Here is a 27,673-nt window from a genome sequence, read left to right as displayed (position 1 = left end):
AGAGAAAACAGTTCCGCCAGTGGCTCTAGTTCTGCTTAGTTATTTAGAGAAAAAATTCCGTTTAAGAACAGCCTGTAACTCAGCTAGACAAAGCAGAATACTCAAACCCTGGATACAAAAGAATACCAGAGACGTTTACATGTAGAGCCAAACTTTTTGATTTCTGCTCTCCACTCAAGTCAGAAGACGGGAGTGTATACATCCCCACATCCTTCCCATGGCATTTACTCCTGCTATGGACCCACAAGACCAAATGTACAAGAGAAAGAATGAGACAGAGAGAGATCACTCCAATGCTCACTTTGTCCCTCATGAAAACGCTAGGACCTTGTGTGATGAAAGTTCCAAGGGAAGTGGGCTACAGGCTTTTAGTCTGTGTTACAACTGACACAGCAAGCAGACACACTCCTTTCCCAGATTAAGCACTTTATTGTTTGCTTGGATGAAAGTTTAGGTTCCCAGGAAAGTCAAATGAATACCAATTAAGGAGGTGCAGATGATAGAGCAAGGCCTAAAGGGAGCCCTACAGCCATGCCTTTTCATCTATATCTGTTGTATCAAAAAGGCATGCCACCTGACTGCTAAAAAGAAAGGGACCCATGTGGATTCTTATGTGGGAGCCAGAGGCACCCTCCGTTTGCATAAAATATTTCAGCTTCGTACTATAATTGGCGCCTCCAAGAAGTGTTCTCTCTGCTCCTTCTGAGCCGGACCGGAAGCTTGACGCATTTATCCCAGCTCCCCAATGCAGCTAAGAGTATGTAAACAACTCAGAACCCCCAGGCTTCATCTCCCAATGGAAACCCCATTCAGCTCAGACATAGCCCTTTAGCAGTTCATATCCCTTCTCCACGTCATGTCCTACTCCAAGGGTGGGTAGCCTGTGGCTCTCCAAGATGGCTTGGCCTCCAATTCCCATCAATCCTAGCCAGCAGAGCCAATGGTGATAGCAGTTGTAGGCCAACATATCTGGGTGGCCACAAGTTGTTGTCTTCTAACACCCAACCTATTGCGTGTTAGAAGTAGGCAGCTGATAATCCCTGACTATTGGGCATGCTCACTGGGGTTTATGGGAGTCGTAGGCCAAAACATCTGGAGGTCTACAAGTTACCTACCTCCGGTCTAAGAGAACAAGGCACTGGGCAGCATTTCCTGTTTTCAGCAGGGGCCTCGTCTCCTGGGCTTTTATTCATAAGAGGCAAAAAAGCAGTATATGACAGATGGGTTTCACCACAGTTCAGCTATTAAAACTGCCTGAGCCCAGGAAGAAGCAAGCATGAGAACAGGAAGTGCCAACTCCCTTAGCCCAGGTACAACGTTATTAAGACTGCAAAACCAAGCCCAACACAGCCTCTGCTGCTAAAGGGCAGATCTTGTAGTAGGCTCACTGTCTGCACAAGCTCACGTGGGCCCTGATATTCTTAAAGATAAGAGGCCTGCTGTGGTGCAAAAGGAGCATCTTGCTTGAGGGTGGGCAATAGGACCAATGGAGGAATTAAGGTGGCAGCTGCTACATCTTCTTTCCCTGTTTGGGAACATTAAAAATGACAGGCCCTGATCGAGACTGAGCAAGCCTTAGACACAAAGAGGCCCATAGTAAGATCAATTCAACTGACGTAACTTTTCCCATGGGCATGGAGATGCAGTAATGGCAAAGTGTTTCTGCCAGCAATTAAGGAAACAATTTTGAGGGGTGGAATATACATGAGCAATTCTATCAGTTGAAGCCAAGCACTCATTTACAGAATGAACAAACCAAGACTGAAGTCCATACTACAACCTAAGCATTTCCCCCAATACTTTATAGGCAATTGTTTAGAAAGAGCACTTTGCACATGCTCAGATGCACTAACTCCAGAAATGCACAAACCTCTGCATGTTTAGGCATTAAAAAGTGTTATAATTCCCAGTGTTGTGGGGTTTTTGTTCTGTCTAAACATATACTGACCCTTCGTAATTTAGGGAATAGAAAGTGAGATTTAAGAAATAAACGAGCTGGAGATCCCAAAGAACCTGTCTTCATCCCCTGGGCTCATGGGCCAGAAAGCCAAATCTGGACATCAAACAGACTGAGCTGGTCCAAAACATTTTACGTGCGTCAACCGGGCCGGCGGCACTGCGGGATCCAAAAGCATTGGGAAGGTCGCGGGGGAAAGCTAGAGCGCGAAGTTCTGGGTTCACACGCGGCGTAAGTAAGGGTGGGTGTCTCCTGAGCCGGAAGAGTCTCAGACACTTTAATTGCGCCCCTCCCCTCCTATCAATAGATCGCGTAAGAAGAATCTTTCTCAGGCTCTGCTAGTTGCAACTGCAAGCGCCTCTCCAAAGCGTCGTCCGCAGAGGCGGCTCGCTCTCCCAAGAATAAGGTCGCTGCTCCAAGCGCTTTGCCGACCTCCTCCCGCCTGGCTTGGGGCGGGCAAGATGTTGACTGCGGCTTTCTTGGGCCGCCAGGGGCAACTTTACACCCACCAAACCGGAGCTGTTTGCTGGGCCGCCGCCATCACCACATACCCACCCACGAACACTTGAGTTTAAACCCTCTTCCGGCAAGGGGGAGAGAGAGAGAGAAGAGATAAACTGTGTGCTCTGCACTTTGCACATGCTCATTGGCACCCGCTGCTTTATTATTGGGTCACGCGCGCTCCGGAGCTGAGCCACGGCTGTTTGCCAGGTTACCGCGCGCACGAGCACTTGGCCGTCGTGGCGCACGAGGAGGACGCGGCACTTACTTTCTGCCTTGCGCGGCGGCTTAGCCAAGAGGGAAGGAGGTCGCCGAGCGGGCGTCGGTCTCTGCGGCTCCTGAACTCACGCTGGCAACGGCAGGCGAGCTAGCTGCGCCCTGCACCGCGGGCTCGCCTCCTTCTCTTCAGCGCTCTGCTGCTGCCGCTCTCCTCGTTGGGTGTGAGTCGTTCGTGCCGGCTCCTCAGGGAACCCCCCCAGCCGAGATGACTCCGCTGCACTTCTGGATGGGGAAACGCCGAGGCTGTTCCATAGTCCTACCCCCGGGCTCAGCGGGGCGGGCGGAGGAGAAGCGGCGACGAGAGCGTCGCGGGCTCTGGCTGGGAGATTACAAGAAGAGCCACATCGGCTGGAGGCGGGGCTTCGTGGCCGGCTACTTCAAAAGCTCCCTAAGCGATTTAGGGCGCAATCCTATGCATGTTTAGACGGTGGGGGGGGGGAGGAGAGGGAGTCCTACAACTCCCAGCATTCCCCAGCCAGCCATGCTGGGAGTTGTAGGACTCCCTCTCCCCCTACCCCCAGTCTAAACATGCATAGGATAGTACTTTTAAAGGATATTGCAGCAAGACAATTCTGATGAGAGCGTTCGAATGCTAAACATGGGATCCGTTTATAATGCTAAAATAAAACATGGACGGGACGGAGCTGGAACGTACGGGCCTACCTTTCTTCCTTGAACTAGAGAATTTCCCCAAAAGCCTCCAGCCGCTGACCAGAGCAAGGATGCTGTGTCAAGTTTGTGTGCTTCTATTGGCACCATATCTGGCACCAATGGTTTGTAACACGGAATTCAATGTCGTTGTGACCACGGTGTGTAGCAGGGAGAGAAAAGTTCTTTGGGGGTGCAACCTGGCCTGGGAAATATTGGGACTTGTAGGACTTTTTTTCTGTCTAAATATGCATAGGATTGTGTCCTTAGTTTTAATTTTGCCCTTTGCCGAGGCCTGATTCACATAGGCAAAAGAGCAGTGTAGCAGCCACTGCAAATGTCACGATCTGTAGCCTAATCCACTGGGGAGGCTGTTTGCCAGAACGGGGGAGGGGGAGGAATCTTATTTAGCAATGCAGTGCCAAACTGGCAGTAGACAGGAAGTATTGAAAGGGCTGTTGAGTTAGAGGTTCCCACTAGCTTGAGGGTTGTAAGTTCCTGTTCCTCTTTCATTGAGTTGTGTCATCACCTGAAATAATAACTGTGGTAGCTGCCAGTCTGCCATTCAGACTAGCAGCAAAGAGCACAAAGTATCGGCCTAATCTCCAGACTTCACCTGAAAACGCTGAAGACTAGCTACTGCAACTGGATCATGTTTAGATTGTAAGCCTGTGGGCAGGGACTGTCAAGAAATACTTTTGTAAGCCGCCGTGAGAGCCTTTTTTGGCTGAATGGCGGCATAAAAATCTTTAAATAAATAAATAAATAAATGTTGGTTGCAGAAAAGGGCACCCAAAATGATCAAAGGCCTGGAGCAACCCCTCTATGAGGAAAAGTTACAGCCTCTGGGACTGTGTAGCCTTTTGAAAAAGGGGAATTAGGGGAGTTGTGATACATGTGTACAAAATTATGCATGGTGAGGAAAAAATGAATATCTCATAATGCCAGGATCATCCCATGAAGAGGAACTGTGGGAGATTCAGGGCAGATAATGTACTTCTTCATATAGACTGTGGACTTCAATACCAAAAGATATATTGATTGCCACCAACATGAAAGGTTTTAAAAAAGTGATTAGACGAGTTCCTAGAGGAAAATCCTCTTAATGGCTATATATTACCACCCATATCGGAGGCAACATACCTATGTATACCAGTTGCAAGGGAACATGAACAGGAAGGTGCTGTGCACTCATGTGCTGCTTATGGGCTTCTCACAGGCATCTGGTTGGCCACTATGTGAACAGAATGCTGGGCTAGCTGGGCCTTTGGTCTGATCCAGCAAGGTTCTTGTTAAATTCTTATCTCTTTTCTACGTAGCTATCTGTTTTAGCCCCTTCCCCCATTTCTGCAAAATATTTTGCATGTGTTAACTTTATTTCCCAAACAAGCACATGACTTTTGTCAAACTGGGATGACTAGATTGATCTGGGTGCAGAGCTGTTTGTAATAACATCAGTGATGTGGCTGTGTAATATTAACATTGTGATATATCTGAACACAGTTAGAGGCAAGGAGCTCCCTACTTCACAAGGCTCCAGTTGGAGGAAGGTGTGTTGTGTTTGCAGGAGAAATGTCAGTGCTTCTGAAAGGCCATGTTGACTCTCTCAGTGGTTTCTTACCATCCTCTGCACACATCCCTTCCTGAAGTAAATAACACATAGCCTCCAGGTTCAAACAACAGTGGGTGTGGAACCTTGCCATTTGTCACACAGAATGGCTTCACGGAGATGCATCCTTCTCTCATCCCACCTCTGTCATATTCTGTGTAGCTAAATAATAATCCCTGCCCCCATTTTGATTCTCAACCTTTGGGAGGTCACAAAAAGTGAGCACTTAAGCGTAGTTACATAAATTCACTCTCCAACCTTATTGCAGTACCCTTCAACTGCTCTGGGTGAACATCAGCAACACCTGCTGGGGGAGAGGAGGATTGCAGGGCACATCATCCCACCTGCAGTATGATTTGGTGCAATCATTGCCAGCTCCATACAGCAGACCCTTTAAAGATGTTTTTTAGTCTCACGGAGCAATGTGTGCAATTATACATTTCAACCATATTGTTGCAACACAAACAAAATGGCATTAATAAAACCTGAGAGCCCCCTTCTTGACAAAGGTCAGGGTAACCTCTAAATACTGCATAAATATTGGATTCTCTTCTAATTGAGCAGCAGTGAAAAGGAGTGACCCGAAACAAAGGAAGTCTGAGCTCTACAGCCCAAGAGTGCATTGCAGTAAAGCTCAGTGTAGACAAACCCTACATTCACCAACACATGCTACATTCACCAACACACACAAACCTGATGATTGTCCTAATATACCTGACATTTTACAGGGAGGTTGAAGGATATTTAACCTCAAAAGATGGGAGAAGATCTTGATCGCACCTCTCTGTGGAATTATGCGCATTAGCCCAACTCAACATCTCTCAGCAAAGGTACTCACCGCACTTATACCGAGCCCACAAGCAGAGTGACCGCTAAAAGCATCTCAAATTCAGAAGATGTCCTTCGCTCCAGATCTTTTCACACCAGTCAACCTGTTATCCCCACTTCCAAGGCAATGCTGGCCTGGCCACACACACTCAACAGCATATTTTTACTATTTTTATTTTTCATAAGCAAATTGTCTGTGATGTTGGTGGTGCAAAGTCCTGGCACAGTTTCTCTGTTTCTTCTGTGCTTAGGAGTCAGATGTTGTAAATGGATATTGTTTCTGCAACTCTAGGATCCGGATCAGAACGAGGCAAGCAATCCCAAGGAAAAACAGCCACAACAAAACCCAGTAGTAGGTGGGCATAGAGAACCAGGCTCTGCAGAGCTCCATTTTAGATCCTTTGAACCTGCTAAGAATAATAAAAACAACAACAGTCATCCAGTGAAAACAGCTCTCAATCTGATGTACTCTCTCAAAATGTACTCCACCCTAAAGAAAAATAAAGTTTATGCTAAGGTAACTACTTTTTAGTACACCCCCCGACATCAAAAAAAGAAGAAGATCTAAACTCTGCAAGCTGATTGTGCAAATTTACACATGTTTCCCTGTAACGTATTCTCTCTTTAGCCATAAGGCAGGGGTCTCCACCTTTTTGGACTTGTGGGCAGGGTTGGGAATTTGAGAAACTCCTGTGGACATCACCACAAAATGGCTCCCATGGAGGATGCAGCTACTTACATCATGGCTGCTGCTGTGGAGGGCTGGCTGGTCAAAAGTGAGCTAAAGAAGGGCAGGGGAGAGCAAGAGCCTGGGAGGGGGAGGAACAGTGAGATGAACAGGTGTGTAGGGGAAATGGCAAGGTTACAGGCTGAGGTTGAAGAGAAACAGCAAGGAAAGAGAAGAGAAAGAGCAAAGCTAGAGGCTAGGAAAGGGAGAAAGAAGAAGGCTAGGGACTAGCTGTATTCGGCACCTGATCCCAAATTATTTTTTGTATAAAACGGAAAAATAAACATAAAGAGAGTCCTGTTGGATTGGACTAATGGTTCATACAGTCCAGCATGTGGTTTCCCACAGACATTCACCCTCACTGCTGTTGTTGCACCCAGCAGCTGGTTTTCAATGGCATTCTGCCTCTGAACCCAGAGGATGCCTTTTGCCATTGTGACTAGTAGCCATTGATTTGTCAAATCCCCTTTTCAAGCCATCCAAGCTAGTAGCCACCACATCATATGGCAGCAAATCCCATAAACTTATGATGCGGTGTGAGAAGAAGGGCATCCTTTTGCCTTGTACCAAATGTCCTGCCACTCAGGACCCTTCAAGTTCTAGTATTATGAAGAAGAAAGAAAAACTTCTCAAAATCCAGTTTTTCCCCATCATCATCATATAAACCTCTTATCACAACTTTCCCCAACCTGGTGCCTTCCAGATGTGTTCAACTACAACTCCCAGCATGGCCCTCCATGCTGGAGATTATGAAAATTTTAGTCCAATACATCTGGAGAACACTAGATTGGGGAAGGCTGATTTATCATCTTTTTTCTAAACTAAGAAGCCCAATGGCTGTAGCCTTCCCTCAAAGAGAAGGTGCTCCAACCCCCTGATCATATGAGTTGTTCATTTCTGCAGCTCTATGGTCTCTTTTCTTTTCTTTTTTGAGATGTGATGACCAAGACTGTGGATGACATAACGGTGAAGAAAACTTCCCATGTGGTGGAGAAAGGCCAGAATAACCCAGTCTTGCCCTCACAAATACAATCATGCTAAAAGGTGAGTGAACCTCTTGGTTTCTACCGCCCTTCTCTTACAAATGGCTTCCAAGAGGAGGTTGCCGATGTTCATGCCATCATTTGAAAACCCTTGCTAGGCTACATGTCACTGGAGAGGGTCCTGTGGATGACAGAAAACATTACTCACAGGCAGGCATTGTCCTCTAGTTCCTCACACTCTCCGTTCACCTCTTCGCTGCCTGATTCTTCATGGGGCTCTTCTTCTACAGTCTTGCCGATGCTGCTTCTGTTCCTCAGCTCTGATTCCCTCCTGGGAAGAAAGCAGGGATTCCCCTTATTGCTCAGCCAACCCCAGAAAAAGAAGCTCACGGTGCAGCCAGGAAAGGAGTAATATCAGACGAAACTTCAGAGCAACCACAGGGAGCCTCCCCACCCAAGCAGCTTCTTTGGGACCCCTATTTTGGAGAGGAACTGAGAGTGGCCATGCCATAGGAGGCCTGCTTCATTTTACACGTCAGTCATCTTTACTGAAAGTAGCTTGGTGTTTCCCACATCAGTTAAGCCGAGTGGCACTCAAACACCAATGGCACTCAGATACCTAGTTTCCCCACACAGAGAGGGGCCGTAGCTCAGTAGTAGAACACCTGCTTTGCACACAGAAGGCTCCAGCTTCAATCCCTGGCATCTGCAGGTAGGTCTACGAAAGAATCCTGCCTGAAACCCTGGAGGGGTCGACAATATTGGGCTAGATCAGGAGCGGGGAATGTGTGGCCCTCCAGATGTATGGGCCTACAACTCACATCAGCCTTAGCCAGCATAGCCACTAGTGAGGGATGACAGCCCATACATCTGGAGGGTCACTCCTAGGCTAGATAGACCAATGGTCTGACTCAGTCTAAGGCAGCACCCTATGTTTCTACCTGTGTACGTGGGCTGGGAGCTGTGGTCCTATTGGAGCTCCTGGATGCACACACCCAGGCTTTTAAAGACATTCACACAATACATGTTTGCCATCAGTGAACTCCAGTGCAGTCGTGGCAAAAATAATTGCTGCACAGCATGAAGCTGAAGCCCACGGCTGGTAAGCCAGCCTTTCAAATCACAGGGTAATGCCCTCATCACTCAGATGTCTGCTCTCATGTAAGAGGACAGGCTGGCCCTTCAGGAGGCAATGGGTGTCATGTTGCTTTTTCCAAGGCCAAATCCAGCAGGATCTTCCTCCTTACCCTTCTGTACAGTGGCTTCTGTCTATGTCGCCCTCGGTGCTGCTTGACCTCTGCAGGCTCTGGTGTGAGAAGCTGGAAGATCCCGCGTGCAGGAGAAAGGAATTATCAGCAGAGTCTTCCTGGGGGCAGTGGGGTTGTCTGTAGGGAGGAAACACACGTAACCCGTCATGACAGGGACAAAGCAAGACAATTTTCCAGATATGTATGAGTCTCTCTCTGCTTGCCTCTCCCTACCTTTCTGGGCTTTCTTCCTTGACTGCTGTTGGTTTAACTACTTCTCCCTCAGAGCCGTGGCCATTTTCAGGGCTGTGAAAATGCTGCAGAAAGAACCAGGGAAGATTGTGGCAAAGAAGCCTCTGCGTTTCAACATTATTTCGACTGTATTAGTAGCTTTTGTAAGAAATTGATACAGTCCTGAGAACTACAGCCTTAATTTAGAAAGTTTCTGGCCCCCATGCATTAGAGCTTAAAAACTTGCACAACTAAAGAAAACTCCAGATGTAACATCCCAAACTCCTAAGATCTGAGGAAGAGGAAGGCGGGTGACTCATGGCTGCAGGAACGTGTATTTTTTTCTTAAGAAGGGTTGTTGACCCACAGGAACAGCTAGTCAGGGGCTGCAGCCAATGGTGGATGGGAACCATATCTGATGGTGGATGGAACCAGAGTCAAAGGTACAGTAGGTGAAGCCAGAGTTAAAATTGAGTGGGGGTTGCAGCACTGCATGGCTCTTCTTCCTCATACTTGCTTGATCACTTGCACTCACACGCTCATACACACAAACTGGAAAAGGGCCTGCAGCATCCAGAGAGCCAGATGACGCTAAGGACATGATGCTCAGGAATGCGGCCTTCAGGCCAAAGGTTGCCCACTTCAGCTCTAGGGATAGCAGGACTATTAGCAATGTTGGTCACTACAGCTAGCGGGATGTCATGGAGGCTGGCACAGAGCACTTCTGCCAGCGATTGTTCACTAATGAAAGCAAAAGGCTGCACAAAGCAAAGAGCCAGATAAAGGTGGGGCACATGGAAGGGAAAAAGCTTTACACTGAAGAAGATAGAGACTATGAGCTAAAGACCTTTTTATTTTCTCAGCATTTTAACACTAAATTTAACTTAAATTTAAACTTTGCTGTTTTAATTCTATATTTTAACCTATATGAATTTTTGCTGTGTGGTTTTAATCTGTCTCTCGTTTAACTAAAAAGAGACTTGAATTTGGGTCCCTTTTGTTGACATTTGAGGCTTTGTGGGTGACTATTTTCTTTTAAATCCTGAAGAGGATATGATGAGAATGGCCTCCCAGTTCAGCTTTACAGTGAAGAGAATCTTTTGTCCATTTGCTGGGGTATCGAACAGGGCAGGAGATCCCATTCCTGTACAGCGTCTTAAAACAGCTGGCACTTCATCTGGAGCAACCATTGGGAGCCTTAACTGAGGCTGTTCTTGACTGTGGTGCTGTCTAATGGGAAACCATGGCCAAGGAATGAATAAGATCAACAAATACTGAAGCATCACCAGCTACATTGCCTCTTGTCATCAGCCGCAGGGCCAAAGGTGCATGCTGGGGGCTGAAACATGCTGGAGATGGACAAACCAATATTCCAGCATGCCTTCCAATGGCGCTTCGGAATGACACAGCCTTTGGTATTGATAAGCCTTTATAAATGCAGCTTAATAAACACTGACTTCTTTAACTGCAGGGATGAAACAAATGATCTCATTTTAGGTTTGAATAAACTCATGAATGGATTTGAAACATTGTCCTGAACAGAGCAAGAAGCATAAATAATAATAATAATAATAATAATAATAATAATAATAATAATAAAAATAAATTATTTGTTACCCCGCTCTCCCTCTGGATCGAGGCGGGGTACAACACAAATAAAATCACCATAAAATACATACATCTAATTCAATCGTTTAAAACCAGTGCATCATTAAAAGCATGTGCGCAATGCATGATGGGCTCCTTCAGTGCCATATTTCTTGGTAGAAAGAAGGGGTGCAAATCAAGTAAATAATAATAATAAAAAAGAAACAGCAGATTTGGCAAGTGGAATGTCAATGTGTTTTAGTGTAATGTAAACAAGTAAGCAACAAGGTCAGACATGTTTCTTCCTACAATAAACAACGTAGAAGAAGGGATTCCTTACCATCAAGTGTTTGGGAATAACTGCAATGCTGACTCGCCTACGAGCTGATCCCTGGGATGCAGAGAAAGAATCCTGATTAGGAGATCTGTAGCCACATGGGAAAGCAGGAATGGAGCTCTATGGTGGTGATGGTGGAATGGCCCGCTCAGGGATATTCTAGGCCCCTTCCCTAAATTTTCAGTTTTCATTCAAAGAGTCCCATTTGCTTGTGGGGATATAAGGAAAAGTGTGCAGGTGGTGTTCTCCCCAGTTGCTCAGGGCGGAGGAAGCCCATTCCTGCTTTCCCATGTTTGGCTAATGAGTGCAAAGGAACTGGAATAAGCAGCAGTCTCCCCATACCACCTTCTTACCTGCTGGAACATTCGCATTGTAGGATGCTTCAGTTTCTGCTCACCATCATCTATGGAGACAAAAACAGGCCCTTAATGGTCATAGCTCACAGTAACGCACATGCTTTGCATGCAAAATGTCCCAGCTTCTTTCCCTGGCTTCTCCAGGTAGGGCCAGGGAATGCCACTGCCTATAAACCTGGAAAGCCATCCTGGAGAGCCATTGCCAGTCAGCGTGGAGCAGCCTTTGGTGTCCTCCAGATGTTATGGACTTCATCAGCCCAAGCCAGCATGGCCAATGGCCAGGAATACTGGGAGTCATCATCCAAAACTTCTGGAGGGCGCCAGGTTGGCAAAGGCTGCTGTAGACAATGCTGAGCTAGATGGATCAATGGTATGATTCAATATCAGGCAGCTTTCTATGTTCCTAAAGACAATCACTACATCATCTTAGGCGGTTTTATGCCCTGGTTTGGTCATACAGGAAGTGTATCCTGGTCCCTCAGATTGATGGAGCTTCCCGTAAACTTGATATCCATTATTCCAAAAGACTGTCAGTTGCCATTATTTTCTAAACAAACACCACTTACGATTAAAACCCAGGCAGAATGTACTATGAGTAAACATACTATTCAACTGGGGATTAAATTAACACTGGCTCCCAGATTTTAGACTGTGAGAACTCTGGGAGAAACTCTAGGCATAATGGTTCAGTGACTATTCTGAATCAATACAGGCACTTAGACTTCATTGTCTCTTCTTAATCTTTGTTCAGTCTTATTTTGTTTTTAACTTTGTAACCAAATGTTTGTTTGTGTTTCCACTTTTGGGGTCATATTTAAATTGTACTTTATTTTAATGGTGTTTATGTTGTAAGCTTTTGTATGGATTGAAATTACCCTGGGCTCATTGCAAGGAAGGGTGAGGTATAAATAAAATAAATAATATTTAATTAATTATACTGTCTCATTTTCTTGTGAACATTTGTGTGTACTTAGAATGCACTTTATGCTATTGTCAGTGAAATAAATACAGTGTCAAGTAACAGTGTCCCAGTTCAGATGGCTTAAGCCTCTAAGAAATATGTCCTACAACTCCCAACATTCTCCAGCTAGGGAATGCTGGGAGGTGTAGGACTTATTTCTGTTTAAACATCCATAGGATTATGCCCTAATTAACCATAGTTTGCTATTTCATTAGAACCAGGTATTGATAGTTAACCGACTTTAAGATCCTGCCTTGTGCTGAAGCTAGCAACCATAGTTTCCTTGTACAGATGAAACTGCGAACTTTATGTAACTCCCACTGTTGCAATTATAGTTTTCACTGCAGTCAGGAAACCCACGCAATTAGAGTTCTTGGTCTTGTAATTGCAATCAGCAGGACCTAGGTACACTGAATTTCATAATTAGTCAGCTCGCAGATCAAATCTCACCTGTTTGTAATGCTTATCTGGACTGGCGATTTACAAATTCGTTATTAAGTTTGGAATTGATTGTGAGCTTCTGAGCCTGTGCAGTCTCTATTTAGACAAAACATTTTCACATATGCACTAAATTGGTTGGATTAACCCTTCCCTTGCCGAATCTGGCATTTCTGTGCATGTCCTGCATTAGTTGGATTAACCTTTTCCTCGCCTAAGCAGCACCTAAAGTGCTGGTTCCCTCCTCACAGCCTCTGCTCTGGCTCCCCAAGAAAGTGGAGGACTTGGCAGTGCCCCACTCCACAGTAATTTTTTAGTAGTCTTACAGTCTCCTTAGCAGCTTCCCCCATCACGGTCACTGCCATCACAGCTCTGGCTCTGAGGAGGAACTACACAATTCTAAACTACAGCTCCCAAGATGCACTTCCATAGTGTGCATGTGCAAAAAGCTCATTTACAAGGCATGGGAGTTTGCTTTGAGGGAGAACTCTTGTCCAAGCCTACATGGTTGTGTTTATTTTCTGCGGGCAGTATCCAACACTGCTGTTCCGCTTATGCAATTGACATAGTGTTAGTGTAAGTGACCTCTAGCGCAAGGCTAAAAGTGCATATATGGGAGGGATAGGTTTCCCTGGAAAACCCGTCACTCCATCATAAGCTATTGGCGTTCCACTAGAGGTCACTTATGTTAGTGGTATGTCAAATGCAAAACCAGAGCACCAGAGTTGGAAACTGCCCTGAGGAAAACTCACTGGGAATAAGCTTGCCCATCACTAGTTACAATCTCCAATCAGACCATCCTGCCCAATGCAAGAAGGTCCACGGAGGAGTGGGCGGGGCCAGTGCATGCATCCTAGGCCATAGCTAGACCTAAGGTTTATCCCTGGATCATCCAGGGGTCAAACCTGTTCATCTAGGTGACACACAGGGGATCCAGTGCTCAGGCAGGGGCGAACCCTGGATGATCCCAGGATAAACCTTAGGTCTAGCTGTGGCCCCAGTCTCACCTCCAAGGGCTACACCTTCCCAACCCCTGAAGAGGGCTTAGATGACAGACAAAACTGTTGCATCAAAGTGTGAATGCTCTCTCTCACACACAGCAATGATGTGAATCTTAGCGCAGTTGTTTAAGTGAATGCTGCCTCCCACCCCTAAAAGAAGATTTGCATTTTGGACATCTCCTCCCTGGCACTGCCTTGCACTTAAATCTCAATAAAAGGATTTAAAAGTTAAGTGATGAAATGTTTCACACGATAATACATTAAAAGGGAAACCCGAATATAATGAGAGTTTGGAAACCAGCCAAAGCGGAATTTTCCTTGCCTTTTCCACGCACCTTAGTGAAACTGAGCAATGACAAAGCAATTCTGACTAAGGACCAAACTACAGTTGAGTGTAAATGCAATGCCTTTGCATCATTAAATGCAGGGGTTTGTGGGTTTGTTTGTTTTTTAAAAAAGGATATTGCATCAGCTGGGGTAGTAAGGTAATTAACGGGAACAGAGCTGGCAGTGGAGTGAGATCAACCCTTTCCTCCTCCTGTGGACCTGGAAAAAAATCCCTCTTCTGAAACTAGTGTTAACTTTAGGGGAAATCCCAAAGTGAAGATTTCACCTCCAAAGAAAACACCAGCTTCAAAAGAGGGATTTTCCTTGGGTCTGTGGTAAGAGAGGAAATGGCTCATTTACCCCACCATGCCTACTCCAATCCCATTAATTATCCACTCCCCCAGCTGATGCAGTATGCGTTTTGGAAAATCCTGCATGGTAAAGGCCATTTAACATCAGGTGTAGTTTAGCTGCCCTCAAACATAGACCAGTGAATTTTGGTAGTCTGGATGTAGCTGATAGGCCATCTTGTTATTCCATCACAGCCAGTTCTTGAGCCTTAAGTTCTGGTCATCCTGCACTGATGATCTTGTAAGCACTAACTATACGGCTGATTGCTCCAAGCTTCAGATGTCCCTTTAATTAGGGTGACCATATGGAAAAGGAGGACAGGGCTCCTGTATCTTTAACAGTTGCATAGAAAAGGGAATTTCAGCAGGTGTCATTTGTATGCATGCAGCACCTGGTGAAATTCCCTCTTTATCACAACAGTTAAAGGTGCAGGAGCTATACTAGAGTGACCAGATTTAAAAGAGGGTGCATCACCTGCAGCTTTAACTGCTGTGATGAAGAGGAAATTTCACCAGGTTCCCCATATATACAAATGGCACCTGCTGAAATTTCCTTTTCAAAACAACTGTTAAAGATACAGGAGCTCTGTCCTCCTTTTCATATGGTCACCCTACTTTAATAACTTTGCTTGTCAATTTAAATAGGGAGAAGAGGCTCCATCTAAAAAGAAACACTGCAATAACCTTTTCCTATAGGGCAGGTCTTCATGCTGAATGAAGCTTCAAGTCAGTTCACAAACAGCTTACCTGGCACAAGTCATGCAAACCTTGTCAAGGACACTGATGGGTAGCAGGGGCATATAGGCATCACCAAAAAAGAGGACAGGCATAGATGCAAATTTAGAAATAATTCCTATAATTTAAATAGAAATACATCTGACCATAGTTTGGGGTGGGGGAACGGGGACTTTGACCAGATGGACCTGTGTTCCTGCTCAGTCAGCAGTAGTCCAGGTGCTAACTGTTACTGGGCAACTTCAAGGTTGCTGCTGCTCTCTTTTCTTTTGGCTGTTGACCTTTAAACAGGCTTTGGACTGGACTGCCCTTCAAACAGAGGGCACCTTCAAACAGAGGACTGTCGGGGGTTATGAGGTAACAGCAGAGAAGAGCTGTCTTTCTGCCTCTGGAAGCAGAAAGAACCCTCACCCAGTGGAGGATGGTGGGTCAGATTTCAATGGGATGTGAATCCACTCTGGGTTTCAGTCAGAACTCTAAAGCAGTGGTTTTCAACCAGTGGTTCACGACCCAAAAGTGAGTTGTGAGATCGGTCCAGATGTGTCAATTGTGAAAATGGGCCCCATGTTGCAGCTTGGGAGTCTGAGGTGGGTCTTGGGTCTGGACCAGTTGCTCTAAAAGAGCTTTCCAAGGTGCTGAGTGCGTTTTGGGATGGGTGGGGGTTTCAACACCTTGAATAGCTCTTTTAGAGTTTTGACTAAGTTCTGACTGAAACCGGAGCCACCAGCCTCCACTGCCCTTACCTCTGATGTTAAACTGGATCAATGAACCACAAATGCTTGCTTCTCACTGCTGTGGTATCTGGAGACCCATTATCAAAATAAGTACTTTCACAATCCATTTGGACACATGCAGGTCCCTGGGGTGGGGAGCGCCAGTGGGACAAAAATGAATGGCCCCTGGGAAATCACTCCAGTGTCAGGTGCCTTCTTGTTCCCATGTCGCCCTCTGCCTGCACATCAGCCTTCCTTCCAAAGGAGCACAAAGCTGCGTACGTGCCCCTGCGCACCAAAGCTAGGCCCACCTCACCCCGGTTTTCTGCCAGCTGTCGGTTACGGGAATTCTGCTGGATCAGCCTCTTCATTTCCTCCAGCTCCGTGTGCTCCCTCAGGTGGTGCCTTTTCAGGTTCTCCACATGCTGCACCATCACCTCTGTGGCCCGGCTCATGCGCGCCTCCTGTGGGAACGACAGGAAGGGATGATTAGACCAAAGCAGTGGGGTAAGTGAGGGCAGAAATGAAAAGCCAGCACAAGCCTCATGGAGAAGGCCTAACATAGAGTGAGCCACAATGAGACCTACTTTATAGAGGATTGGAGTCCACCAGGGGAAGAGCCTTCAGTGTGGTGGCCCCCCTCCTATGGAATTCCCTGCCTCTGGAGGTCAGGCAGGCACCAACTTTGTATTCCTTTCAGTGCCTCCTGAAAACGTCATTGTTCCAGGAAGCCTTTCCTAAATGACCAGCCATGGTTCACGGTTCACTTTTTCAATTTGCTTCTTTTAAAAATCTATTTTAAGGTGTTTTATTCTGTTTTTATTGTATTTTATCTTGTACACTGCTCTGAAATTCTGAATGGGGAGCAATATATAAATATTGTAAATAAATAAAATAAAATAAATATATGAAGGTGTCCTCTATTCCATGGAGGCTGGTGGCCCCAATGTCAGTGAGGCATTGAATCTGTTCCGGGTTTCAGTCAGAACCGGCCAGAATTCTAAAGGAGCTATCCAAGGTGGGAAGCACCTTGGACAGAGTTCTGACTGAAACCCAGAACAGATTCACCGCCCCACTGATGTCGGAGCCATCAGCCTTCATCGCCTCCATTTGAAGAACTGTCCAGCCCAAGTCTAGTTTAAAGTTAAAGAACTCTAAGAAAGAAGAGCAGGAGCCTTAGAGTTACTCATCTACAGTGCCTCAACAGCAGACTGAGTAGGCACACAGGTCATATGGCCAGTTTCTCTTACTATGAGATATATTGTTTTTCTATTCACATTGCAGTAATTATTTCTAAATGTGCATTTCTCTTTATAAATGGGCCTATACACATTTATGCAAATGTGTGTCCTCTTTTGTGGGGATGCATGAGTGGCCACCCTACCCGAAAAGAAGTTTCTCACACTTCATTGTGAGCTCTGGCAACAGAGCTCACAAGGGACTTTTCCTGGCTGTTCAAATTTGCGTTGACTAATGCAGCCTTCCCACATCTGGGGCCCTCCAGATATGGCCATGTTGGCTAGGAATGATGGGAGTTGCAATCCAACACATGGAGGGCACCAGACTGAGGAAGGCTGGAAACAGGGACACTGCAGTGAAGTATCTATCAAAACTAACAACTATTAACTATTATTATTACTATAAATAGTCTGCATTTTTAGAGTGTTCCAAATACATATATTCCTTCAAAATAGTATTACTATCCTCTATTGGGGGTGGGGAAACTGAGGCTAAGAGAGAGTGGATTGCCGAAAAGCCACCTAGCAAGTTAAAAGCAGAGGCAAGATTTGTACGGGGACTTCCTGGTCAGTGGCTCATTCTCTTAGGTCAGCCTTCCTCAACCTGGGGCGCTCCAGATGTGTTGGACTGCACCTCCCAGAATGCCCCAGCCAGCTGGCTGGGGCATTCTGGGAGTTGTAGTCCAACACATCTGGAGTGCCCCAGGTTGAGGAAGGCTGTCTTAGGTGCAATCCTATGTGTGCTTAGGCAGTTGTAGGGCTTCCTTCTGTCTAAACATGCTGCTCCCTTAGTCATTGTGCTAAATTAGCTCCCAAAAGAGAAGTACAGGACACTTTTTAAAGCGCTTGAAAGCCTCAGTGCAGTACTGCTGCCTCTATTCCTTAAGTTTTGAATGTGGCCCGTCATGTAAATCTATCCAGAGGCAATGTTATAATCCCTCAGGTGGAGACCACCTTGTAGGACAACTTTCCCCAACCTGGTGCCTTCCAGGTGTGTTGGACTACAACTCCCATCATCCCCAGCTACCATGGCCATTGATTGGAATGCAAGATCTACACTGGTATTAAAAATGTATGTTTGACTTCTCTTTTGTGTCCTGTCCTGCAACTACAGGGACACATGACACAGATTGAGGAGCTGAAAGTCACATTCATTTTTAGTGTCTTTGCCTTACATCCGTGAGCCTAGCAAGAGAAATTGACCTGATGGACGGCTCCTAGTTTCTCTGCTGCGGTGGTTGCCCGTTCAATTGCTGCTGCTAGGACTGTTAGACTGCTCTGCAAGTGTTCTACCAGTTCCTTGTGCCTGGTGTCCAGACAGGCCTGGTCCAACTTCTGGCAAGATAAAAAACAACAACAGCCATTCTTGAGTTAACTGGATGTCATCTAAAGCCCTCCTTGGGCTTCTTGACCTGACCTAACCAAAAAGGCAATCCTGAAGATTAGATCTATACATTACCCATGAACCAAGTGGCTTGCAGAAATGTTTAAACCAGGAGTGTTGAACCTCAGGCCTGAGGGCCAAATCTGGCCCTCTGAGGTTCCTCAGATGGCCATCCCCCTTTTCCCACATCACCATGTGGTTCTTCCTTCCCCTGCCCTGATTGTCTGGTGGCTTCCTGGCTTTCTCCCCATTCTAAAAGGTTGAAATCTCCTAGGCATAGTTACTGGGCAGGAAGAGCTTTAAGCTACAATATGCTGGGATTCTGCCCCTGACCCTTTTGCTTTCAGCCCCATCCACCAATGGAATGTGGCCCAGGAGAGCTTCTCCAAAATTGAAATTGGCGCTTGGGCTGAAAGAGGTTCAGCACCCCAGGTTTAAACCTTACCTGGTCAATGGCACTGTAGACACCATTGGATCCTAAGTTGAACTTAGGTCCTATTGAAGTCAATGGAGCAAGTTAGCCATGGAATGGGCTAAGTCTCATTGGGGTGCACATGCAATGAACAGTGTCTGGATCCAGCCCATTCTCCGCTGCTCCCTCCCCTTTTTTAGTTCTTTGTGGAAATGCACTGCTTATGATAAGCCCAAATTTCCCACCCTTAGGAATGCGACAAGAAATGGTCGAGAGAGGCCAGAAAATGGCTTTACTGACCTGCAACATTGACTGGCATTGTGCCAGCTCCTGCTGGATATTCTCCTCGGACGTGTTCCGTGTCCGCTCTTCTATCTGCACCCTCCGCCTCAGAGTAAACATGTCGCAACGGAAGGCCAGAGCTAAATGTGTAAAAGCTGCCTGCCGAGGAAAGGAGGCAGGTCAAACGAAGCATCCTACTGAGGAAACTCAACCGAGAGTCTAAATACAGCCATAGACTTCAATGGGAAAAACTCACCAGCCCCATTTCAAAACCAAAAAAAATGTTTATGGACTGGACTGGGAGAGAAGGAAAACCAGCTCAGCATAGGTGCCTTTTGCTGAAATGTTTTAATTGTCTGGAGGGGAGAAAAAGATTGCATAGTACTAAGGGTTTCTGGCCCTTAACAGTTTCACCTCAGGAATCAATCTGAAAAAAGTTTCAAGGGAAAATCAGGCTGCGGTGTGTGCAATGCGTGTGCGCATGTGTGTGTGTGTGCCTTTTAAACATAAAGCGTTTCCAGCCTGCTGACTACTCAGGCTGAACATTCACGTTAGGTTAGGATCAAAAAAGTCATGGGGACAGAGTGGGAATGGGGAAGACGTGTGTCATGCATCACCAGGGATGTCATGGCTGCCTTATAGGTGCCTGTGGACACTTGTGATGCCACATTCCAGACCGGTCTCAAAATCATAATTATAATTCCAGACAGCTATCAGCAATGGCCCCGCTTGTTGAGGAAAGAATGCATTTCCCTATCAACAATATATTACGATTTAACTTCTAGGGAAATGTGTTATCCCCCGAAACACAAGTCTTTTATTGAAGGAAGGTGCCTGGATTCTACACAAACAAATACACATCCACTGTGTGGTTTTCCCTGGTAAGGTCTCTTGGAGCATGCCAGGAATGAAAGCCAACTGTGTCAATAGAGGCTGAGCAACAGCTCGGGCACCTAACATGGCCCCAGGTATATAAGCACCTCTTGCTGAAGAGGGGTGTTCCCCATCAAGATCAGCAGGACCCAGAGGCAGTCAGCTAGAGCATCATAAAGTCCTGAGTGAGTGGCTAAGTGCCAGCCAGGCCTCCAAAGTAGCTGTGAGATCAGCTGCTGATCTATTGCTGAAAAGAACCCTAGAACATTTTGTGGAAAAACACAAAAAGGATGCACAAAAGGTGATGCTTGACATCCAGCCACCTGGGGACATCAGAACTCACCTCCACATCCTGCTCCGTCAAAGACACCCTGCAGAGGAAAAACATACAACACTATGAGGAACGAGACTCTAGAGTTGACAAAGCACAGACCGTTCAACAGAGGGGAAGGGACTCTGGCTTCCGACCTGGATAAATTCACCCAAAGGCTGAATCTGTAGAGCAGCCTTTCCCAACCTATTGCTCTCCAGATGTTTTGGCCTTCAACTCCCATCAGCTCCACTCAGCGAGGCCAATGATCAGGAATGCTAGGAGCTGTTGTTCAATATATTTGGAGGGTACCAAGTTGGGGAAGGCTGTTGCAGAGAAGCTAGAGAGCCAGTCACCAGATGCAGGGTGGGGGAATCCACATCCGTAGGGGCAGCCCTGTTGCATTCAGAATCTCTGGTGGTAATAGTTTGGAAGATCTAGATGGGAATAATTCAGACGGATTTCAGTGCCAGAATCAGTCCAAGCTGGACAAGAGAACAGCTTTAGCAATAATATGGTAAGGTTTCCTATGGCCTTACAACCAGCCTTCCCAATCTGGTGCCCTCCAGATGGTTTGGGCTACAACTCCCAGCATTCAGTCTGGCTGGGACTGATGAAAGTTGAAGTGCAGAACATCTGGAGGGCATCAGGTTGTGGAAGGCTTTGTGGTATTCTTTGTGGTCCTATTGCTAGGGTCAAAATAACTCCAAATACAGCTATTTGCTTCCACAGGGACGTTAAGATAATTTTAACGCCACCTTCATGAAATTGGTGGCACATTTTATAGAGCCCTTCCTACTCACTAAAATGGGCAGCCAAATGGAAGGCTCCTACCTATGCAGGCCCAACCTTTGCAGCACAGAAAGCTCCGTCACAGAGGTACTCAACAGGTCTTCAGAGGGATCTGTGTCTAGACAAGGAAAGGTAAAAAAAAAAAAATAGTCTGGGAACACAGCATAAACCAGAGCCAGAGAGAAAAAATCAAAGACTCTTGGTTGTCCTTGTGAGATGATTCTATTTTAACTGGAAAAAACCAAGGCATGGTAGACTAGTAGCTGGAGATTGGTCAAAAGTGTTTTATTTCTAGGTTACTGTGTATCATACACTTGATTTACAGGATACCAGCTACTGCTAACAGCTACCAGGGCTTTATAGATCCAGCATCAAATGGAGATAGACAAGGCTAGCTTGAATCTAGCCTTTTGCCTAGTCCCTGGTGAAGAAGGCACTAAAGCATCCATTGTTCTTCACTTCAGCCAGCAAGCAGAGTAAGGCAGCCAACATATAACAAAAGAGTAACAGCATTTCCAGATGTTTGCTTCCCTTCCTGGGTTCCAATGGAGTTCCTGAATATAGAAATGCTAGAAAGTAGGAGGCCCACTATGGGAAGGAAGACAGCAGAATGAAAGCAAAAGGGAAACTCAGACTAAGCAGAAATGAAGGTTCAAGGAAGACAAGAGGATAAAGGAGACCATGGTCTTTTACAAATCACTTGGAGTTCTCCCTTCCTGTGTATAATGTGCACTATAGACATTGAAATGCCATACCAAAGGAGCCAAATTCGGTTCCTAAAAAAATTGATTTGGCAGCAAATATAAACCATGCCAAATTTACCCATTTTTGCCTCATTGTTTATTCATTCTATTTACAAGCTGCTCTAAACCAAAAAATATTCTCAGAGAGAAGAATTCAAAACTAAAACATATCTATCTATAAAACAAATTAAATACTAAAATCAACAAGTAAAAAGTAATACAAACAATGTTACTCATATCAGTTCAGACAGCACAACAAACCCAAGAGCAATCACATATGACTAAAATGTAAGGTGAGACTATTTCCCCCCCACAATACTTCAGTAATATCAATTGAAATAAAATATTACAAACATTAACAAACATGTTAAAAGCCTGGGTGATTAAAAGTCTTTCCCTGGCACCAAATGTGGGTGTGAGGCAGGCCTCACAAAAGGGAGCATTCCATAACTGGGGGGCCACAACAAAGGAGCCCCTGTTTCTTTTGTAGCTGCACTCTGAGCTTGCAATGGAAGGGGTACTTGGAAAAGAGCCAACACTGATTATCTTAAAGTACAGGTAGGTATATTTGGGAGGAGGCAATCCTTTAGGTACGGAGCTCCCAAGCCATGCAGGGCTTTTTAGGTCAAAATCTGCACCTTGAATGGGCCCAAAAACAGGTGGTGAAAGTGAAAGTGAAAAGAACTGGTGTAATGTGCTCATGATGGGAAGGGACAGGGGGACTCAGTCCCCATCTTCAATCGCTGGACTAAACTACAAGCTTTGAAGAGTTTAACAAACATTGCTCATACACTTTCAAGCACATCTTCACAAACTGAAGGCTTAGAAATTTGCTTTAAAACAACATCAAAGGACTCAGGAAACTGAAGTCTGCACCTAGTACCTCACTGTGCAGATTCTCTGTGCTTTCATGGACTCATGGGACACACATGGCCCTGGTTAGACTCTTCTCTACAGACTAGAACAGGGGTCTATTTATAAGACAGGGATGCAGAACGTCAGGACTACAGGCCAAATCCATCTCACACCAGGATTGTGACCCCAGATGCCCAGACCCCTTTCCTCCTGCTCTAGCACTCCCCTCCAACCACCAATTATATGGTCATTTCCTAGCTTTTGCATGTGTGTTTTCCCCCATTCTAAAAGGTTGTGATGCTTCTCCTAAGGCTTTGTTACTGAGACTAAAAGCATTGAGTTAAAATATGCTAGTGGTTTTTGCATTTTGGACCTGCCCTGTTTGCCTCCGGCCCTGCCCGCCACTGGAATGCAGCTCCCGAGAGCTTCTCCGAAATGGAATTTAGCCCTCAGGCTGAAAGAGGTTCATCGCTCCTGCTATAGGACCTGGTCTGGTTGCATTTTTCCTTGACTAGTTAAGCTATGCCAAATCGGCTACAGTCATGTCTGTACTCTATGCTTATCTCAGATCAGTGGTGATATTGATGCACGCTTGACCTCCACCACCGACTCTCTAACATACATCAGCATAATGTCATCTGAACTGCAGATGCCGACATGGAATTGCCGTAGTGTGTAGTACTTCCTGCAAAGAGGCAACAGTTGTCCTGGGAAGCACAATTCTCACAATGTACGCTGGTTTGTTTTTAATGGGGCAATTGCAAAATACAGATTCTTATTGCATACTGAAAAACAGTACAATTAAAGAAAGAGTAAAGAAAAGTATTAGGAGGATGGGGAGAAAGGCCTGAAACTGGAAGTCGTGTGAAATTGGCAGACCTTTGCACAACGGCGCAGTGCGCCTCACAAAACACTGGATACAGCTCAAAGCGGAGGGTGGTTTTAGCTGCCTAAAGTCTGTGGCTTTCGGTTGGAAAGGCTGAACAAGAAAGTCAAGAAGGTAGAAGCATTCAAAAGAGAGCAACAAGGGGGAAGAAAGATGTGAATAGGAACAGTTTCCACCAACAGCAGATGGGTGCTGGGGACGGTAAGACAAGAACTGTGCAGAGCACACTAAGGAGAGCTCCCGGGGGGTACCTCCAGATGGGCGCTTTCCCCCTGGATCGCTTTGGAGTGGCGGCAGGGGATCTGCATGATGCAGCCGCCATTCCGAAGCGATCCAGGGGCAAAGCCCTGAAGCTCCGCTCTGAAAACATTGGGCACTTCCCCTGACTTTCTTAGCTTGGAGCGAGGCGATGATGGCATCTGCTGTCTGTCGCTCTTGCTATAGAGCTGCTGCGAGGCGTGCCACAGCCTATGGCGACCACTGATTGGTCGCCATCGGCTGGGCAGGGAAGGGGCTGGACCAGCAAGCCGAAAGGTTGCTGTACTACTTCCGCGCCTCTGCAGACCCTTGTTAAAAAAAAAAAAATTGAAATTTTTTTTAAAGGGTGTGTGTGGACATTCTGAGAGGGAGGGAGCACCCTTTCCTCCCCTTGTTTTCCCCCTCCCATTTAGCTGCAAATGCAACCCTTCGCATTTACAGCTTAAAAAAAAGAAGAAAAAGAACAAAATATACAAGATGCAGGCCAATATAAAAAAACAAACCCTAACCTTGGACGGGGGGTTGCAGATGCTCCCAGGCGCCCCTGAACTGCTGCACGTGTGCTCAGGTGGGCGGGTGCGTCAGCAGCACCTTCAGGAAAGCCCGCAATTGCACTCCTTCTGCTATAGATGGTCGGAAGGAGTGCCAATGCGGGAAGGGGTGCTGCCTCGCACCACCCCCGCGCTGCTGACCCAACGCTACCCAGATGAGGGCCTGGTAAGCTACAATGGAAGGAACCACCTTCCTTGGGGCTGAGAAAGGTACATGCTGATCCTTCGACAAAGGAAAGAGTTGGAACTGGGAAGAAAAGGAAGTCAAAGGGGAAAGCTGAAGAGAGAGAAGCAAGATGAAGGAGAATGAACTGCAGTCTCTGGAAGGTGTAAAGGATATTTAAATAACAACAGGCAGGAAAGGTAAGGAACAGGTGGAAAGCAAAGGAGGAGGAGGTCACTCCAAGGGGAGGAGAGCAAACGCCAAAGCAACAGTGAAGACTCACTCACCAACCTTCATCGCTCTCACCACTTTCTTCAAAGCGCACAGCAAGTTCTCTCCTCTCAGCACTATCCTTCTTTGCTGGCTCTTGGGGTCTCATAGGACAAGGCTGTGAAGGGGAAGCAGGAGCTACAGGCAATGCAAATGCAAAGGCACCCACCCACCCCTCAAATGTTAGCGTGGCTGAGATTCTCCTTAGGAAAAGGAGTGATACAAGTAGAAACCACCACGATACAACTCCATACTATGGGCTGTAATGAGCAGTAAAGGCAGGAAGGAAGTAGATCCTTCCACACGTGTGTTGGGATATCTGTAAATAAAGGTGACATAGCGCTAGCTTCACTCACTTTGTTTGTGCCACCAAAGCGCTGCCGTCTCTCATCCACCATCCTTTCTGAGTCGCCCTCCAAACTGGCCATTGTTCCTGGAGAATCAAGTGCAGGAAAAAGCCGCAAGAATGTTATTTAGCAAGAGTAAATAACTGTGCAGGGCCTGTTTCAAGCCACTACTGCATGCAACATCAATATGTGCAGATCAGCCAGGTGGGTATTGGTTCCATTGTAGCTGGGAAGTGCTATGATGCTGGGAAATGCTACAACAATGGAACCAGTTACCTAGGGAGGTTGTGGGCTCTCCCACACTAGAGGCATTCAAGAGGCAGCTGGACAGCCATCTGTCAGGGATGCTTTAGGGTAGATTCCTGCATTGAGCAGGGAGTTGGACTCGATGGCCTTGTAGGTCCCTTCCAACTCTGCTATTCTATGATTCTATGACAGGCCGAGAGAGAAATAGAGGGACAAGAGCCAAAGGTCACTAGAAAATTGGGGAGTGTGTCTGTGCTGTGTTCTGCCCTGGCCAGTAGGAGCCTGAGAAAATCATGGAGCACTGGACCAATAACTGATCAAAGAGATGCTGCTCACAGTCTGTAACAAAGCCATGCAAGAAGAACACATTCTATTTGCGCAACAGCTACAAGGATTCATCTGTTGGAGGGCTGCCTCTCGGAAGGGCAGCTGACCTGCGGTGGGGTTAGGGGTTTGAACCCTAGACAGCTGGTCAGTGATAAAGACCAGGCCAGCCACTAGCAGGATTTTGGCAATCCTAACAAACCACATCAGGACTGGATCTACACTATTGCTTTAAAGCGCTATAAAACTGTTATAAAGCGCTTTAAAGCAATAGTGTAGATCCGGCCCAAGAAAGTGCTCTGTGAAAGTGAGGAATAACCCCATCCTATAGATTCTCTCTTCCATCCTCAGATAGCTGCATGTCCTATTTTACAGAGGACGATCCTCTATTTGAAAGGCTGTCAGAGTACAGGCCTCTATTTAAAGGGCTGCCCAATTTGAGTCTTGTTTAATGATACAGAACAGTAAAAATGGAGTACCCTAGGTGAGGTGGGGGGCTTGAAGCTGCCCATCAACAGTTAGGACCTGGAGAGCAGACACACAGGTCACATGGTCACAACCTATGGTGAGATGTAATTCTATTTAAATTATAATAATTATTTCTAAACTTGTATCGACACATATAAATCAGTGCATTAAACTTTTATGCAAATCTGAGTTATCTTTTTTTTTTTGGAGGGGGAGCAATGCCTATATGGCCACCCTATTCCACCCCCAGGCTGCTGTGCTACCTTACCTGTATCCAAAGACAGCGCAAGTCCACCCAGCTCTGTCGGATGCTGTACGGGCATCTCTTTGCTGAAAGGATAAACGGGCCAGTTTAATTAACACCGGGCTCCTCCAGCATGGGGAAGAACACCCTACCGCAGCAGGGAAATACTCTTCTCTCTGGCTGCCCTCCTCACACAGGTTAAAGCCGGGCGGGATTTGCCATTCCAGGAGAGACTCTTGGGACCTCTGCCAGCATGGGTATCAATAGAGAAGTAGCTTCATGCTGGATCTGCAGCCTGATCTGGTCCCATGGGACGCTGCAGGCAGACATCACCCTCCCTCCCTCCCAAGCCTCGCCCACTCCACGGATGCCTGGCTGGCAAGAACACAGCAACCTTACCTCTGCAGCACCACACCATTCTCCATGCTGGACCAGGCGGCCGGCAGCCAACGCTGCGGAGTCCTTGTTGTGACCTTTTCCCTCCCCGGTCAAGTGGACAGAGCTGCTCCTAGGAAGGCATTTCCCCCGCACCCCACCCAAAAAGCTATGAGTCACAAACCCACAACAACGTTTACATTCATCACATTTCAACTACATTGGCAAACTGGGCCTTGCAGTCTCCCAAGCTGCTACTGTGTTAAGTAAGTATCTTCTTCTGACCCAGGAGAAATGAAAATGAGCAAAAGATAGAGAAAGGGGGCCATCTACTGGGAAGGCTTTAGTATTTCAGAACAGTGGAACAGAGAAGCAAAAAAATTTAATTGACAGAAAAAGCTGTGGGAGTAAATGGAGGCCTGCCCCCCACCCCACCCCACCCCACCCCACCCCTAGCAATGCTGAAACTTGGCAATTAGAATAAAAAGTGCTACTCTTGCATGCTCAGTGCTCAGAATACAGACCTGCAGTTCAACAGGATAACTCTGGAAATCAGAAGCACCTGGTTCTGCCACTCAACTACCTAAGAAGCCTCATCATGAATGACTACATTCAGAGAACAACTGTTCTGGTTCTTAAAGCTCTCTTTCTCACTCACTCGGAAATGGCATCTTCAGATAAGCAGTGAAATCTCCTTAGTTCTTTGATATGGGGTGTTGATGCTTATCTCCCCGTTTCATTTTTTTTTTTTTAAAGGACAAATGTGATGTTGGTTGTCAATCAAGAGATGTTTTTGTGCAGAATTTATTCCCCCTTTTTAGCCAGGATCCTCACTAG

The 27,673-nt window shown here is 46.3% G+C and overlaps 2 protein-coding genes across 2 annotated transcripts in view; both read right to left on the bottom strand.

Moving 5' to 3' along the window:
* Positions 1-2,802, bottom strand: part of MICAL1 (microtubule associated monooxygenase, calponin and LIM domain containing 1) — a 59,063-nt gene extending 56,261 nt beyond the window's left edge. The window contains exon 1 of the mRNA XM_063141062.1: positions 2,727-2,802. The gene's annotated coding sequence lies outside the window, so the exon portion shown is untranslated. The remainder of the gene's footprint in view (positions 1-2,726) is intronic.
* Positions 2,803-6,020: 3,218 nt separating this feature from the next.
* On the bottom strand, positions 6,021-19,276 carry LOC134393763 (inositol 1,4,5-triphosphate receptor associated 2-like). The gene is made up of 9 exons (XM_063118857.1): positions 19,150-19,276; positions 18,257-18,388; positions 16,132-16,279; positions 11,288-11,337; positions 10,938-10,988; positions 9,014-9,096; positions 8,780-8,917; positions 7,741-7,863; positions 6,021-6,232 (listed from the first exon to the last, which is right to left on the bottom strand). Exons 1-9 carry the CDS (start codon positions 19,249-19,251, stop codon positions 6,070-6,072), a joined length of 990 nt encoding a protein of 329 aa, XP_062974927.1. The 5' UTR covers positions 19,252-19,276; the 3' UTR covers positions 6,021-6,069.
* Between the last annotated feature and the right edge of the window lie 8,397 nt (positions 19,277-27,673).

Source organism: Elgaria multicarinata, chromosome 1, assembly GCF_023053635.1.
Source record: "Elgaria multicarinata webbii isolate HBS135686 ecotype San Diego chromosome 1, rElgMul1.1.pri, whole genome shotgun sequence".
In the NCBI taxonomy this organism is placed as follows: domain Eukaryota; kingdom Metazoa; phylum Chordata; class Lepidosauria; order Squamata; family Anguidae; genus Elgaria; species Elgaria multicarinata.
This window is presented reverse-complemented; position numbering and strand designations above follow the sequence as displayed.